This window comes from Medicago sativa, chromosome 7 (genome assembly GCF_051527215.1).
Source record: "Medicago sativa cultivar Bolivia chromosome 7, Bolivia_mono, whole genome shotgun sequence".
NCBI lineage: Eukaryota > Viridiplantae > Streptophyta > Magnoliopsida > Fabales > Fabaceae > Medicago > Medicago sativa.
The window spans coordinates 96,351,028-96,367,465 of NC_140755.1; the positions used below are offsets into that span (position 1 = coordinate 96,351,028).

The 16,438-nt window shown below is 32.1% G+C and overlaps 2 protein-coding genes across 2 annotated transcripts; one reads left to right on the forward strand and one right to left on the reverse strand.

Annotated features, from left to right (window-relative positions):
- The first annotated feature begins 1,581 nt into the window (after nt 1-1,581).
- Nucleotides 1,582-5,345, forward strand: LOC146910743 (SOUL heme-binding family protein). Its single transcript, XM_085724047.1, has 9 exons — nt 1,582-1,874; nt 1,970-2,056; nt 2,144-2,214; nt 2,916-3,017; nt 3,156-3,260; nt 3,977-4,112; nt 4,641-4,750; nt 4,850-4,954; nt 5,084-5,345. The coding sequence occupies exons 1-8, from the start codon at nt 1,634-1,636 to the stop codon at nt 4,922-4,924; spliced, it is 927 nt and encodes a 308-aa protein (XP_085580173.1). The 5' UTR covers nt 1,582-1,633; the 3' UTR covers nt 4,925-4,954; nt 5,084-5,345.
- A 3,997-nt stretch (nt 5,346-9,342) lies between these two features.
- LOC146910744 (uncharacterized) lies at nt 9,343-9,882 on the reverse strand. The gene has a single exon (XM_085729459.1). It carries the CDS (start codon nt 9,880-9,882, stop codon nt 9,343-9,345), a length of 540 nt encoding a protein of 179 aa, XP_085585585.1.
- Nucleotides 9,883-16,438: the final 6,556 nt, after the last annotated feature.

Genomic DNA, 16,438 nt, shown 5'->3' on the forward strand with positions numbered 1-16,438 from the left:
GTTGTGCGGTTTTTACTTGTCTTTTTGACACGAGTGTAGGTTCTCTTTTCTTGTTTTTAGACACTCTTGTGTTTTAAGATCAAGATGTTCAAAGATACTATGCTGTTTAAGTCATATGATATTTTTATTTTTATTTTTATTTTTACATAGATTTATTTTCACTTAATTAATCTTATTCAAAGTGTGTTGATGTAAATGTTGGTATCTCTCTCAATCGAAATTACATTCATCATTAATGCTAGGGTCACTCATTTTAACACTCTCTTTCAACACACTCCGATGATAATTAGACACATCATCCACTTATTTTATTTCTTTGACTGGCAACCGGTACTAAAAGTTACTATTTCACATTTTTTGTTAATTTTACTGGAACTCATCCTCCTCGTTGAACTCCAAGGCTCAGAAAGTCTGAATTAAAAAAAAAAAAAACTAAAACATGGCTCCCTTCTTCTTCTCTTTCTCATTTCTCCATGTCTTCCTTTTCTTCCGATTTGTCCATTGCTCATATCGTCCTTCTCTACCGCACAAGATCTACAATCTTTCTCGTTTGATCTGACCCATCTCGTCTCTATTTCATTCCGATCTCGTCTTCGTTTTATTTTGTTAATCATCTCATTTGTCTCATTCTGATTTGTCCCTTGCAAGCTTTGTCGTCATTTTCGTCGATCTGACCCTTTTTTCTTTCTCTTTATCGCCTTTTAAGCAATATAGGTATGGTTGTGACTTGTGAGCTATAAACATCTCAAAGTGAGATCAATTTTTATTGATTTTGTTGGGGTGGAGATTGTACGATTCAGATTCAGTAAAGTTTTATTTGTTTGATTGAAAAACTCTGAAGAATGTTTTTTGCACGTTGTATTAAAGGGGAAAAACTTATACAAAGACTGAGATTGAAAAAGTATAGTTACGTTCCAATTTTTTTTCCTGTGTATGCATCTTTTATTTTGTTATATGAAAGCAAAACAATTTTTGACTTTCTCTGATGAACCCAGGTTTGTGGAAAGTTGAGTGGAGAAGATGAAAATTTAAATCTAATTTAATCATAAAAATAAAATAAATGGAAACACTAGTATGGGTGAAACCGGTTTGTAGGTAAAAAGTGGATGACATGGCATATTATAATTGGGTGTGTTAAAAGAGAGCGTTAGTGAGTGTGACCTAGCATTTCTCTATATATATATTTAAAACGATTCAAATAGGTTCTAAAAATATGATGTTATTTTAACAATGATAAAGTGACCAATTTAATTAACGTTGCACAAAATCATAGCCTATTTTAGAGTTTCGTTAAATTGGAGACAATCTTAAAATAAAACAAGTGTTAAAAAAGTTGGAGATGAAGAAAAGTATTTATTTTTTTTAAATAAGAGTTTTTTTTTTTTTTACAAAAGAAGAATTTTAAAGAAGAGTATTTACTCATTAATCTTGTACTAGTATTTACCTAAAATGATTAATTAATTGAGGTTTGGCTCACCTATTACAAAGAGAAAGAAAAAAGATCCCTTATACCAAAGTGACAAAAAAATAAAAAATATCTGAAAGAGGAGCTATATAAACTGTGCCGGGAAAACCATAACCACCACACCAGTATCCCAAAATTAAACAGAAATTCAAAACCCAAAGAATAACAATGAACCAAGCACATTCAATTCCCAAAATAAACATGGTAATTCCTCTTTGCAACCCTTGTATTTCATTTCAATCAACCTCGATTCATCATGGAAAACCTAACAAGAAAGTTGTATCTATTACCAACTCTGCATCTTCTAGCAACAGAGTAAGCACCCAGCGAAGAACCATGTCAGCATTCGAAGCTCGAATCTCACTCATTTTTGCTCTCGCTTCTCAATCCACCTCTCTCTCACAGCGACGTAAATGTCACTATAAACCAAAAAATCCTACTTATCTCTTCATCATTTTTTTTTTCTTTCAATCTTTTGATTTATTTATTTATTTCGTGATGCAGTTGTTGCCGATGCCGTTACTGAGACTGCAAAGTACTTGTTTCCAAAAAGATTTGAAAGCCGTACTCTCGAAGAAGCGTTCATGACAGGTGCTTCATTTTTCTGCTCAATTATGCAACATATTTTAATTATTCTTGTATATTGTTAATTATTTCGGTGTTTGAGCTTTCTTGTAGTTCCGGACCTTGAGACTGTCAAGTTCAAAGTTCTAACTAGAAGGGACCAGTATGAAATTAGGGAAATTGAGGTATCTAATACTATAATTATTCAATATTTTGGCTTTTTTTTGTTCAATTTGATTCTATCATTTTCTTTTTGTTCACAAAAGGATAGTGTGATTTCTTCATGTTCTTACTTGGGCATGTGCCTGTAAGTGTACGGCTGTAACATGTATAGATGCCTTCCTTTATGAGTTTTTTATTAGTTAAGAATCAAAAGTTTATAACCCCCAGGGGTTTGGTTGGTTGGCCTTGTGGTGAAGACTTGAGACCTAGGAAGTGCTCATGTCTCAGGTTCGAATCTCCCAGGGGCCAATAAATCCTGCTTTGGGCCAGTCCACATAGAGCTTTCAATTGGGCCCCGCTAGTAGACGATGGGATTTGTCCCCCGGATTAATCGATCATTTGTCTGGATACCAAGTTTCCAAAATAAAAAAACGAAGAATCAAATGTTTATTTAAATGGAAAAGCTTTCATTAATTTGGAGCTAATTCAAATTGGAAAAACTTTCATTAACTTGGTGCATGTTTCCTGCAAATAGAAAAGGGAGATTAGAGAGGGGATCTTGTTCTTATTGAAGTTATTTAGGGTCTTTTGGCACATTTGGATGTGGGCAGACCCTCAAAGTTGTGTTGCTGTTTTATAATCGAGGAAATTCTTTCCCATGTTTTGTAATAATACCAGTTGGTTCCTATCAATCTCACCTACCTTGACTTGATTGTCTTTGCAGCCTTACTTTGTAGCAGAGACTACAATGCCTGGGAAGAGTGGGTTCGATTTCAGTGGTTCTTCTCAGTCATTTAATGTCCTTGCCGGATACCTTTTTGGTAAGGTAGTAATACATTTTAGAACCGAGCTACATTCCTGCATTTTTAAAATTTCATTGGGTTGCTGTTGGTTGCTGCATATCTTGGTTTCCCCTTTCACTTTTGAGAGAAGTTATAGATGTGTGTTGTTCTTTTGATGGTAGAATACAACGGAGGAGAAAATGGAGATGACTACACCTGTTTTTACCAGTAAGAATCAATCTGACGGGGTTAAAATGGATATGACAACTCCCGTGTTAACAACAAAGGTATTATGATTTTTTTTCATAATAAAATGGATTTTATTAAATATCTCATCTACAGTCCTTATTTATTTTCATATGGCTTTCCAGCAAAATTATTTCAATATATTTTATTTGATTTATTCATTATAAATTCCTTTCAATTATGGCAGTTAAACAATTGCACCTAACCTAATATTTATTTTTCAATAATGTCAACGAAATACTAAGTTAACAATGTTTTAAACCAAACTTCACGAATCCAGGTTCAATCAAATTAAAGTTCAGCTGGTGTTTAAACAACTTAAACTACCCTGGAATATTTTGTCAAGCTGACATTTTATGATTGCATATAACCTGAAAAGTCTTTTGAATTCATAGGTTCTTTAAATATGGCCCAGTAATATGTAAAGTTCAAGCTCTAATTGCCAGAGATTAGTTTGCAGTTTGGATAAGTTGATATTGTTCTTTACTATAGGAATCAACCATGTTCTATCCCAATTACATGTTAATATATATATTTTCTGGAAGTTCAACATTTAGTTCTAGTATTCAATTAGGAGATATTTCTTGAGCTTGGTGATGTTGGTTTGGGACCTTGCAGTGCGCTCCTCTCAGCGTCTTAGGTTTGATTCTCCCCGGTGCCAATTTCCATGGGCTAGTTTGGCTTCTTAAAAAAAAGAGATATTTCTTGAATGTATGTTTGTTTTATGATGTTCTGATTTATCGATGTATTATCTTAGACTGGAGATAAAGATGAGTGGAAAATGTCTTTTGTCATGCCTTCAAAGTACGGTGCTAACTTGCCACTGCCTAAAGATTCCTCTGTGACAATTAAAGAGGTGGCCAGAAAAATAGTTGCTGTGGTTTCCTTTTCAGGTGTGCTCTTGCCTTAATGCTTTGTATATTGTATGTATACAAATTCAATTTCATTTTGTCCCTGTCATTGGTTATTTAGTAGGCGTATTGGATTATGATTATAAAGGAATTATGACTGAATATTTAACTAATGGAGACAGCACAGATAACACACAGATTGGTTTATTCCATTCATATGTATATTTGCATGTAGAGAAGTCTTAGCAACACATTTATTCAACATTCTCTCTATTATTGAGTGTAATTCATGTGGCCATGTGCGAACCTCCAAATAGGAAGAGAGACCTGCATGATTCAGTGAGCCCCACATGAACTTCGTCCAATTATAATGTATTGCTAGTATTTCTTTGTATTTATGTATATATATGTAGTCCTACATGATTCATCGAGTCTTTCTATGTGTGTGTGTGTGTGTTTTATTTTTCAGGCACCTCTAAATACTTATTATAAGTGGATCAAATATTTACTCAAATTTCATTTAAAGTCCTAAATTAATTATGTATTTTTCCTTCCTTTGTACTGAATCAGGTTTTGTAAATGATGAAGAAGTTAAGAGGCGTGAATCGAAACTAAGAGAAGCCATGAAAAATGACGGACAGTTCAAAATTAAAGAGGGAACTTCAGTAGAAATTGCACAGGTTAAATCCTTAACGCAATCTAGGGGTTAAACGTCTGTAAGGCTTTCTCGTCGATCCCTTTCTTCTTCAAATGGTAGTTACTCTTTTATTTTGTTTCAGTATAATCCCCCATTTTCTCTTCCATTTCAACGCCGTAATGAGATTGCATTGGAGGTGGAGTGGAAAAACAAGTAGGAACAATATTTGCCAATATACAGTTTCGAGGTACTTTTGAATTCTCATCATTTCACTGTAAATTGCAAAAATACCTGTTCGTTATCATGAATCAGACTCCAGTACAAGATATTTTGTACTCATTCATGATGCTTGTCTTTTTTTCTTTTTTGTGAATAGGTCCTGTACTCAACGTTGATGTTTGTCTTTTCTGTAGATAAGATTTGTACCTAATATTGTTGTTTATCAATATGTACGTAGACAGATGTGTTTGTGTGTGTATTGAGTATGGTAATAATGTATCCACAGGGCTTGGACCCTAGACCTTAAGGGATCCGAGTTCAATTCCACTTGGACCGATGTAATGTTGGTTTGTAGACATATAGTAAAAATAATGTGCATGTAAATCTGTCATTATAATAGTGTAGCGTTAGATGGAAAATATGTTTTTTTTCCAAAGAATTTACTGATGCATAGCTGAATCTGAATGGGATTGGTCTTGCACCAAAGTATGTGGAGATATCTGGGAAGGGGAAACTAGAAAGTAACTAATTGGATAAAAAGTAAAAGAAATAATACACTAGACTACATTCTAGAGGTCTACCAATAACACACATGCCCCTTTCATCTGAAAATTTGAGCAGTGAAGTGTACTCGATCTCGTCAAAGATACCAACGGCTGTTCTCAATCGGCAATTAAGGGGCCGTGAAGCATTTCCGCATCCCACTCCCTATTTCTTCCAAACATCAATAAGATATTTACTCTCATCACCATAGCACTGGGGGCGATGGCGGTACCACAACTACCATTAGCATTTAACATTTCCTCCATCATCACTTGGAAACTGCATTTTGTTGGGTAACATGTTTATTGATGATATTCCCATGAGAACTTACTATCAAGGGTTCATTACAAATAAAGCATATCCCAACACAACTAGATCGAAAAAATAAATAAGGAGTTTATTACAAAATCCAACAAAACATCACGCAAAACAGAAGCAAAAAGCACTTAACTTTCTGAGAAACAAGACTTCCCCAACAGTAATCAAGACCAAAAAATGTTAAAAATTGAAAATTTGACATGGGGTTTTATTTTGAAAATTAGCAAAGCAATCAAGAAAAAATAGAATTGAAAATGAGTTATATGTTGCTTGAGGTTATGAAGACAGGGGGTGGCTACAAAATCATCAGCCTCTCTCGAAACGTTCCACCTTGCTGAAGCCATCAGTCTCTCCTACTTTGACCGCCCACTGGTTCAAGCACTACCTTCCCGTTATCAAATACCAGGTGCTAATCAGTAAACACATGATCCTCTTCTCACCCTCTCCTTGGCAACGCAGTCTAGCGGTTGAATAAGGATATCATCTCCAGTCCAGAATACGCCTCCATCTTGTGCTCTGATGGATGAGGGATCTTTCTAGCAGAGAAATATTGTGAGAATGCTAAGGGTGACCAATTGTTGCAGGTAACAAACAGGAAGGATTGATTTGTAATTGGTATACTGGTGGATCACTTTCAAAGTTGTTCACCTTATGCTGCTCATATAAGTAATGGCAATTCACACGAGGCTAGCTGCTTCTACACTCCATAAGCTCTGTTGCTGATATATCAGTCTTTTATTCAGACAATTTTCTCAATTGTTATAAAAAACCATGATTGTGTGAAGTAGTACTATTCCTTGATTTCTTGACTCCCTTTTCTTTTATGCTTCTTGCTCTCTTATATATCAGTTAGGGAAAGTTGGATGCATGCTAAAAAAAATAAAAAATAGGGAGATTTGGATTGTTAATGTATCCAGTTGACATATGTTATCACAGTAGCAATTATCTCTAGCTTTTGTTTTTACATTAGATTAGATTAAATGCTGTTTCCAATTAAGAATTGGCGATTTGTATATTCGGGAGCCTCGCAGGTTGCCATGTTTTTTTTATGTAAATCTTACTAGCATTTTTTTGTTTTATTTAAATTCAGACATTTACTATTGAAAAGTGAGCGGTTGAGGCTACAAGCGTGCAACTTCTACTGATTTATTTGGACTTAGAATGTTCATTTTTGTCCTTCAAACCCCTTCCTCTAATCTTTCCCTCAGGGAAAGTGTGCCTTATTTTGTTCCCCGTGATAATGATTAATCTCAAAAATCCTTTTAGTTAGATTATGTCAAAATAGATGGTTCATTACCTGACCCACACACCTCTGTCCTTCTCATCTCTGTTGATTTCATCTTACTACTTAGCAGTAGAATAATTTGATGTATTATAGTATTAGTATGCAAATTTGCTTAGTGTATGATGCTGGTAGTTGCATATAAGCTTGCAAATCTTAGTGGCTGAGATAATGTCTGAATAGTAACATGCATATCAAGACTCTTTCAACAAATATAGACGCTACTAGAGGTAGACCACCAATCTCATCATATCATGTCTAGACTCTAGAGTAGTGGTAATAATTGGAAAATGATCTCTTGCAATAGCAGTGAGAACAGTGTATAGTTAAACCATTAAAATCAAATTTTCTCCATTAACCCAAGTGTGAATGGCAAACATAATCATACTTTCTCCATTATTAGCATTTGAAATATTCTTGTTAATACTTAACCTAAAGTGTGTCATTGTATGTATGTGTAAACACTATACATTTGGTCTTGTAACCAAGTAAGTATTTATCTTGATTTTATCATACCACTTGCAACTGGACCCGACAAATCTTGACATCACTTCTTTTCATTACGTTACCAAATGAAATCCAAGACTTCAATTATTTATTAATAAAACATTATATGATGTGCATTTGATGAATTGTTTATCCAGGTGAAGCTGTAGTATACCACCATAAATGATACATTCTTACAAAGTGTCACACCTTGATGTGTGGCTTGCTAAAAGACACATTCATAAAAGGTGTCTTCTAGCAATATATATATATATATATATATATTCGAAATGCCAAAATCAGCACAAAAATTCAAAAAGGTTAACAAATTCATAACCATTACTTCCAAGATATAATTTTATAAGAAAGTTGATATATTCAGCAAATGCATCAAAGGTATCATTCGTCGACTAACCCAAAGAAAAACCTTCGAAGACATAGAATCTTTGGTCATCATGTGTGAAAACTTCACATTCATTTCTTTTAAACAATCAAGCCAGACTTCGGCATCCACGCTTGAATAATCCTCATCAAAGTATGTGTACGGCAAGTCAACGACCCTATTCGTTTTCTTGACGTCCTCCACAAATCTCTCGATTAAACATGCTTGAGCATTCCTGGGTGGATATTCACCAGGCAATCCAAAAACCAGACCAATCACCGAATGTTGGTGAGTCATATGATGGAGACTGTCTGCAATCACATCAACAGTCTTCACATATCCAGCTTCATCCCTCATGAAGAGCACGCTAAAGATATTAGTGGTGCGAGTAAGTTTTTTTATTGGAGTAATAGATTCCGGTCTTTCTTGTGCCGTGGTCGATGGCCATCAACCGTCCACGATTAGGCAATTCCTTCACAAAACCGTAAAAATTCAAATTTATATTACAATATATATATATATATATATATATATATATATATATATATATATTATGTGTGTGTTTCTATCTATATGTTTCTAAATATCCATCAAATTGAATTGAAATGCAGTTCAAAATCGAATCGATCGAAACACATTGATATTGCAAATAAAAATAGAAATAGCTCAAAATCGTGTTTATAGAAACACCAATTTCTTGTTTATAGAAACATATCATATTTGAATATAAAATATACAATAATGATAAAAAAAAATGTAAGAAATCAAATTCACACTACAAACTTGAAAATTTTGAAAGAAACTAACAAGGTTTGAATTGTTGAGAAGTTTCATTTCCATAACATTGTAGAAATCTGAGAGCAGAGTAAAAGAATGAAGAACACGACACATAACAATGTGAGCTGTGATTAATATCAGACATCCACATTCGTTTAGATAGGACATATATTTGGAGTTGGATTCTAATAATAAAAAATAACAATAATTCAACATTTTAGGGACAAGTGTGTCATTGTATGTGCGTGTAAACACTATACATTTGGTCTTGTAACCAAGTAAGTATTTATCTTGATTTTATCATACCACTTGCAATTGGACCCGACAAATCTTGACATCACTTCTTTTCATTACGTTACCAAATGAAATCCAAGACTTCAATTATTTATTAATAAAACATTATATGATGTGCATTTGATGAATTGTTTATCCAGGTGAAGCTGTAGTATACCACCATAAATGATACATTCTTACAAAGTGTCACACCTTGATTTGTGGCTTGCTAAAAGACACATTCATAAAAGGTGTCTTCTAGCAATATATATATATATATATTCGAAATGCCAAAATCAGCACAAAAATTCAAAAAGGTTAACAAATTCATAACCATTACTTCCAAGATATAATTTTATAAGAAAGTTGATATATTCAGCAAATGCATCAAAGGTATCATTCGTCGACTAACCCAAAGAAAAACCTTCGAAGACATAGAATCTTTGGTCATCATGTGTGAAAGCTTCACATTCATTTCTTTTAAACAATCAAGACAGACTTCGGCATCCACGCTTGAATAATCCTCATCAAAGTAAGTGTACGGCATGTCACCGACTCTATTCGTTTTCTTGACGTCCTCCACAAATCTCTCGATTAAACATGCTTGAGCGTTCCTGGGTGGATATTCACCAGGGAATCCAAAAACCAGACCAATCACCGAATGTTGGTGAGTCATATGATGGAGACTGACTGCAAGCCCATCAACAGTCTTCACATCTCCAGCTTCATCTCTCATGAAGAGCACGCTAAAGATATTAGTGGTGCGAGTAAGTTTTTTATTGGAGTAATAGATTCCGGTCTTTCTTGTGCCGTGGTCGATGGCCATCAACCGTCCACGATTAGGTAATTCCTTCACAAAACCGTAAAAATTCAAATGGTTCCTTATGAATTTCATGGTCACTGTGGCGCGGCGCGGCGAGGAGACAGGAAATGAAATTGAGAGTATATATATATATATGTATGTTTCTATCTATGTGTTCCTAAATATCCATCAAATTGAATTGAAATACATATCAAAATCAAATTCATCGAATCAGATAGATATTGCAGTGTTAATATATATATATATATATATATATATATATATATATATATATATATATATATATATATCCATCATTCATGTGTTAAATATTACTCGAGAAGTCATACATTTCAATCACAAACAACACATTCAATTACGAATACGAAACACTAATATATTTTGCATATAATACACATTTTATTCATTTTTCATGCATTAAATATAATTATTTTAACTTTTTAGAAGAATTTCAATTTCAATTTGCCGTAATTTCAATTTAAACTTCTGGAATTTTAATTTAACTCAATTCATCAAAATTTCAATTTCAAATACATTTAACTTTAACCTAAATATCCATCAAAACGAATTCAGCAAAACACGTAGATATCGCAAACAAATATAGAAATAGTTGAAACTTGTTTTTATGAAAACACTAATTTCTTGTTTATATTACAAATATATATATATATATATATATATATATATATATATTATGTGTGTGTTTCTATCTATGTGTTTCTAAATATCCATCAAATTGAATTGAAATGCAGTTCAAAATCGAATCGATCGAAACACATAGATACTGCAAATAAATATAGAAATAGCTCAAAATTGTGTTTATAGAAACACCAATTTCTTGTTTATAGAAACATATCATATTAGAATATGAAATCTACAATAATGATACACATTCATAAAAGGTGTCTTCTAGCAAATTTATATATATACATATATATATATATATATATATATATATATATATTTGAAATGCCAAAATCAGTACAAAAATTCAAAAAGGTTAACAAATTCATAACCATTACTTCCAAGATATAATTTTATAAGAAAGTTGATATATTCAGCAAATGCATCAAAGGTATCATTCGTCGACTAACCCAAAGAAAAACCTTCGAAGACATAGAATCTTTGGTCATCATGTGTGAAAGCTTCACATTCATTTATTTTAAACAATCAAGCCAGACTTCGGCATCCACGCTTGAATAATCCTCATCAAAGTATGTGTACGGCATGTCACCGACTCTATTCGTTTTCTTGACGTCCTCCACAAATCTCTCGATTAAACATGCTTGAGCGTTCCTGGGTGGATATTCACCAGGCAATCCAAAAACCAAACCAATCACCTAATGTTGGTGAGTCATATGATGGAGACTGTCTGCAAGCACATCAACAGTCTTCACATCTCCAGCTTCATCCCTCATGAACAGCACGCTAAAGATATTAGTGGTGCGAGTAAGTTTTTTATTGGAGTAATAGATTCCGGTCTTTCTTGTGTCGTGGTCGATAGCCATCAACCGTCCACGATTAGGTAATTCCTTCACAAAACCGTAAAAATTCAAATGGTTCCTTATGAATTTCATGGTCACTGTGGCGCGGCGCGGCGAGGAGACAGGAAATGAGATTGAGAGTATATATATATATATATATATATATATATATATATATATATATATATATATATATGTGGGGTTTGCTACAATAGACCCACTCATTTTCATGAAGGTCTATTTTAGCAAGCAGCACCTTTTGATTTGGACCAAAAACCCATTTTTTGCTTTTTTGAAGTTATGAAAACTGAAGGATAAAACTGTAAATAACATTCAATCATTAATGTTTTTTTATTTTCCTATTTTTTCTTCGTCTCTCTCCTTCAGTCTCTCTCTTAATTTCTTCTCAGTCTCTCTCTCTGTCAATTCACGTTTAAAGCTTTCATAGTTGATCACAGAGCTTTTCTCCGACTCTGAACTTGCAGTCATCGAAGGAACGAAGATTCAATTTCCCCGCCAAACCCTGACTCCTAAGATCATTTGAAGGATCTGGATTTGTTGCTATTGTTAAGGTGGTTCGATTTGTTGATCCTAAAAAGGAAAAAATGAGAGAATTGATATATTGTGCTGTTTGATTTGTTCTGAGTTTCATTGAATTACATTTATTTTTCAATTTCAAAGGCCATTGATTATGCTGATTTTGTATTGTTAATTGAAAGAATAATTTACCATGGCTGTGCATTAGAAAATTAAGAATGCAAAAGATTATGATTTAATTTCATGGACTATCATATTTTGTTGGTAAATTGAAACAAAATGGAAGAAGAATGGAAAAGGATGTGGAAAAGAGAATCGAAAGAGAGAGAGAATGAATGAGAGAGACAAAAAACAAAACATTAATTATTGAATGTTAATTACAGTTTTATCCTTCAGTTTTCATAACTTCAAAAAAGCAAAAATTGGGTTTTTGGTCCAAATTAAAAGGTGCTGCTTGCTAAAATAGACCTTCATAAAAATGAGTGGGTCTATTGTAGCAAACCCCTATATATATATATATATATATATATATATATATATATATATATATAGTGTGTGTTTCTATCTATGTGTTCCTAAATATCCATCAAATTGAATTGAAATACATATCAAAATCAAATTCATCGAATCAGATAGATATTGCAGTGTTAATATATATATATCATTTATGTGTTAAATATTACTCGAGAAGTCATACATTTCAATCACAAACAACACATTCAATTATGAATACGAAACACTAATATATTTTGCATATAATACACATTTTATTCATTTTTCATGCATTAAATATAATTATTTTAACTTTTTAGAAGAATTTCAATTTCAATTTGCAGTAATTTCAATTTAAACTTCTGGAATTTTAATTTAACTCAATTCATCAAAATTTCAATTTCAAATACATTTAACTTTAACCTAAATATCCATCAAAACGAATTCAGCAAAACATGTAGATATCGCAAACAAATATAGAAATAGTTGAAACTTGTTTTTATGAAAACACTAATTTCTTGTTTATATTACAAATATATATATATATATATATATATATATATATATATATATATATATTATGTGTGTGTTTCTATCTATGTGTTTCTAAATATCCATCAAATTGAATTGAAATGCAGTTCAAAATCGAATCGATCGAAACACATAGATACTGCAAATAAATATAGAAATAGCTCAAAATTGTGTTTGTAGAAACACCAATTTCTTGTTTATAGAAACATATCATATTCGAATATGTAATCTACAATAATGATAAAAAAATGTAAGAAATCAAATTCACACTACAAACTTGAAAATGTGGAAAGAAACTAACAAGGTTTGAATTGTTGAGAAGTTTCATTTCCATAACATTGTAGAATTCTGAGAGCAGAGTAAAAGAATGAAGAACACGACACATAACAATGTGAGTTGTGATTAATATCAAACATGCCCATTCGTTTAGATAGGACATATTTTTGGAGTTGAATTCTAATAATAAAAAATAACATTAATTCAACATTTTAGGGACAAGTGTGTTATTGTATGTGCGTGTAAACACTATACATTTGGTCTTATAACCAAGTAAGTTTTTATCTTGATTTTATCATACCACTTGCAACTGGACCCAACAAATCTTGACATCACTTCTTTTCATTACGTTACCAACCGAAATCCAAGACTTCAATTATTTATTAATAAAACATTATATGATGCGCATTTGATGAATTGTTTATCCAGGTGAAGCTGTAGTATACCACCATAAATGATACATTCTTACAAAGTGTCACACCTTGATTTGTGGCTTGCTAAAAGACACATTCATAAAAGGTGTCTTCTAGCAATATATATATATATATATATATATATATATATATATATATATATATATATATTCGAAATGCCAAAATCAGCACAAAAATTCAAAAAGGTTAACAAATTCATAACCATTACTTCCAAGATATAATTTTATAAGAAAGTTGATATATTCAGCAAATGCATCAAAGGTATCATTCGTCGACTAACCCAAAGAAAAACCTTCGAAGACATAGAATCTTTGGTCATCATGTGTGAAAGCTTCACATTCATTTCTTTTAAAACATCAAGCCAGACTTCGGTATCCACGCTTGAATAATCCTCATCAAAGTAAGTGTACGGCATGTCACCGACTCTATTCGTTTTCTTGACGTCCTCCACAAATCTCTCGATTAAACATGCTTGAGCGTTCCTGGGTGGATATTCACCAGGCAATCCAAAAACCAGACCAATCACCGATGTTGGTGAGTCATATGATGGAGACTGTCTGCAAGCACGTCAACAGTCTTCACATCTCCAGCTTCATCCCTCATGAAGAGCACGCTAAAGATATTAGTGGTTCTAGTAAGTTTTTTATTGGAGTAATAGATTCCGGTCTTTCTTGTGCCGTGGTCGATAGCCATCAACCGTCCACGATTAGGTAATTCCTTCACAAAACCGTAAAAATTCAAATGGTTCCTTATGAATTTCATGGTCACTGTGGCGCGGCGCGGCGAGGAGACAAGAAATGAGATTGAGAGTATATATATATATATATATATATATATATATATCTGTATGTATGTTTCTATCTATGTGTTCCTAAATATCCATCAAATTGAATTGAAATACATATCAAAATCAAATTCATCGAATCAGATAGATATTGCAGTGTTAATATATATATATATATATATATATATATGGGATTTGCTAGAACGCACCTACTAGTTTTTATGTGGGAGTGTTTTAGCAAAGCTACACCTTAGGGTGTATTTAACCACTTTTTAGTTATTCACTTGCTAAAATACTCCTTCTAAAAAGTAAGTGGGTGTATCCTAGCAAACCCCTATAGGATTTGCTAGAACACACCCACTTGTTTTTGTTAGAAGGTGTGTTATAGCAACATACACCTTAAGGTGTATTTATTAACTTTTTAGTTATAACTTGCTAAAACACTCCCACATAAAAATTAGTGGGTGTGTTCTAGCAAACCCCTATATATATATCATTTATGTGTTAAATATTACTCGAGAAGTCATACATTTCAATCACAAACAACACATTCAATTACGAATACGAAACACTAATATATTTTGCATATAATACACATTTTATTCATTTTTCATGCATTAAATATAATTATTTTAACTTTTTAGAAGAATTTTAATTTCAATTTGCAGTAATTTCAATTTAAACTTCTGGAATTTTAATTTAACTCAATTCATCAAAATTTCAATTTCAAATACATTTAACTTTAACCTAAATATCCATCAAAACGAATTCAGCAAAACATGTAGATATCGCAAACAAATATAGAAATAGTTGAAACTTGTTTTTATGAAAACACTAATTTCTTGTTTATATTACAAATATAAATATATATATATATATATATATATATATATATATATATATATATATATATATATATATATTATGTGTGTGTTTCTATCTATGTGTTTCTAAATATCCATCAAATTGAATTGAAATGCAGTTCAAAATCGAATCTATCGAAACACATAGATACTGCAAATAAATATAGAAATAGCTCAAAATTGTGTTTGTAGAAACACCAATTTCTTGTTTATAGAAACATATTATATTCGAATATGAAATCTACAATAATGATAAAAAAATGTAAGAAATCAAATTCACACTACAAACTTGAAAATTTGGAAAGAAACTAACAAGGTTTGAATTGTTGAGAAGTTTCATTTCCATAACATTGTAGAATTCCGAGAGCATAGTAAAAGAATGAAGAACACGACACATAACAATGTGAGTTGTGATTAATATCAAACATCCCCATTCGTTTAGATAGGACATATTTTTGGAGTTGAATTCTAATAATAAAAAATAACATTAATTCAACATTTTAGGGACAAGTGTGTTATTGTATGTGCGTGTAAACACTATACATTTGGTCTTATAACTAAGTAAGTATTTATCTTGATTTTATCATACCACTTGCAACTGGACCCAACAAATCTTGACATCACTTCTTTTCATTACGTTACCAAACGAAATCCAAGACTTCAATTATTTATTAATAAAACATTATATGATGCGCATTTGATGAATTGTTTATCCAGGTGAAGCTGTAGTATACCCCCATAAATGATACATTCTTACAAAGTGTCTTCCTACTATCCACGTCATATATGCAAGCAAGCAAATACATTACTAATCAAATTTTGAGAATTTCCTTGTTAGAATAAGAATAGTGGTGGAATAAAAATGGAGCTCGTAAATATTTGGAGTTATTGAGATCACTTCCTTCTATTAAATTACCAACAAAATTCTTGAAAATTGTCATCACACACCCATATTGAGACATGTCAATTTCATTGACAAAATAACAGTTAATTAAATCTGATTCATCCATCATCAACAATCACATGATATCACACTAACCTCACAATTATCACCGTGGAGAAGATTTAATATACACTTTCACACACATATGTTAGCTTTAAATTGTCAGTACAATGAGAGAAATTTATTTCATTATATCATTATTTCCTGTCAAATATATCACCTCCTCAACAACCAACCCATTTCTGAGAAAAAAAGCACTTCTCCTCCGTGATCGTTTAATATAA

Excerpts from the sequence above, each read along its gene's own strand:
- LOC146910744 (XM_085729459.1), bottom strand. The coding sequence starts at position 9,882 with ATGAAATTCATAAGGAACCATTTGAATTTTTACGGTTTTGTGAAGGAA.
- LOC146910743 (XM_085724047.1), top strand. The coding sequence starts at position 1,634 with ATGAACCAAGCACATTCAATTCCCAAAATAAACATGGTAATTCCTCTT. Across the intron at positions 1,875-1,969 it reads CACCTCTCTCTCACAGCGAC|TTGTTGCCGATGCCGTTACT; the intron begins GTAAATGTCACT and ends TTCGTGATGCAG. Across the intron at positions 4,113-4,640 it reads TGCTGTGGTTTCCTTTTCAG|GTTTTGTAAATGATGAAGAA; the intron begins GTGTGCTCTTGC and ends GTACTGAATCAG.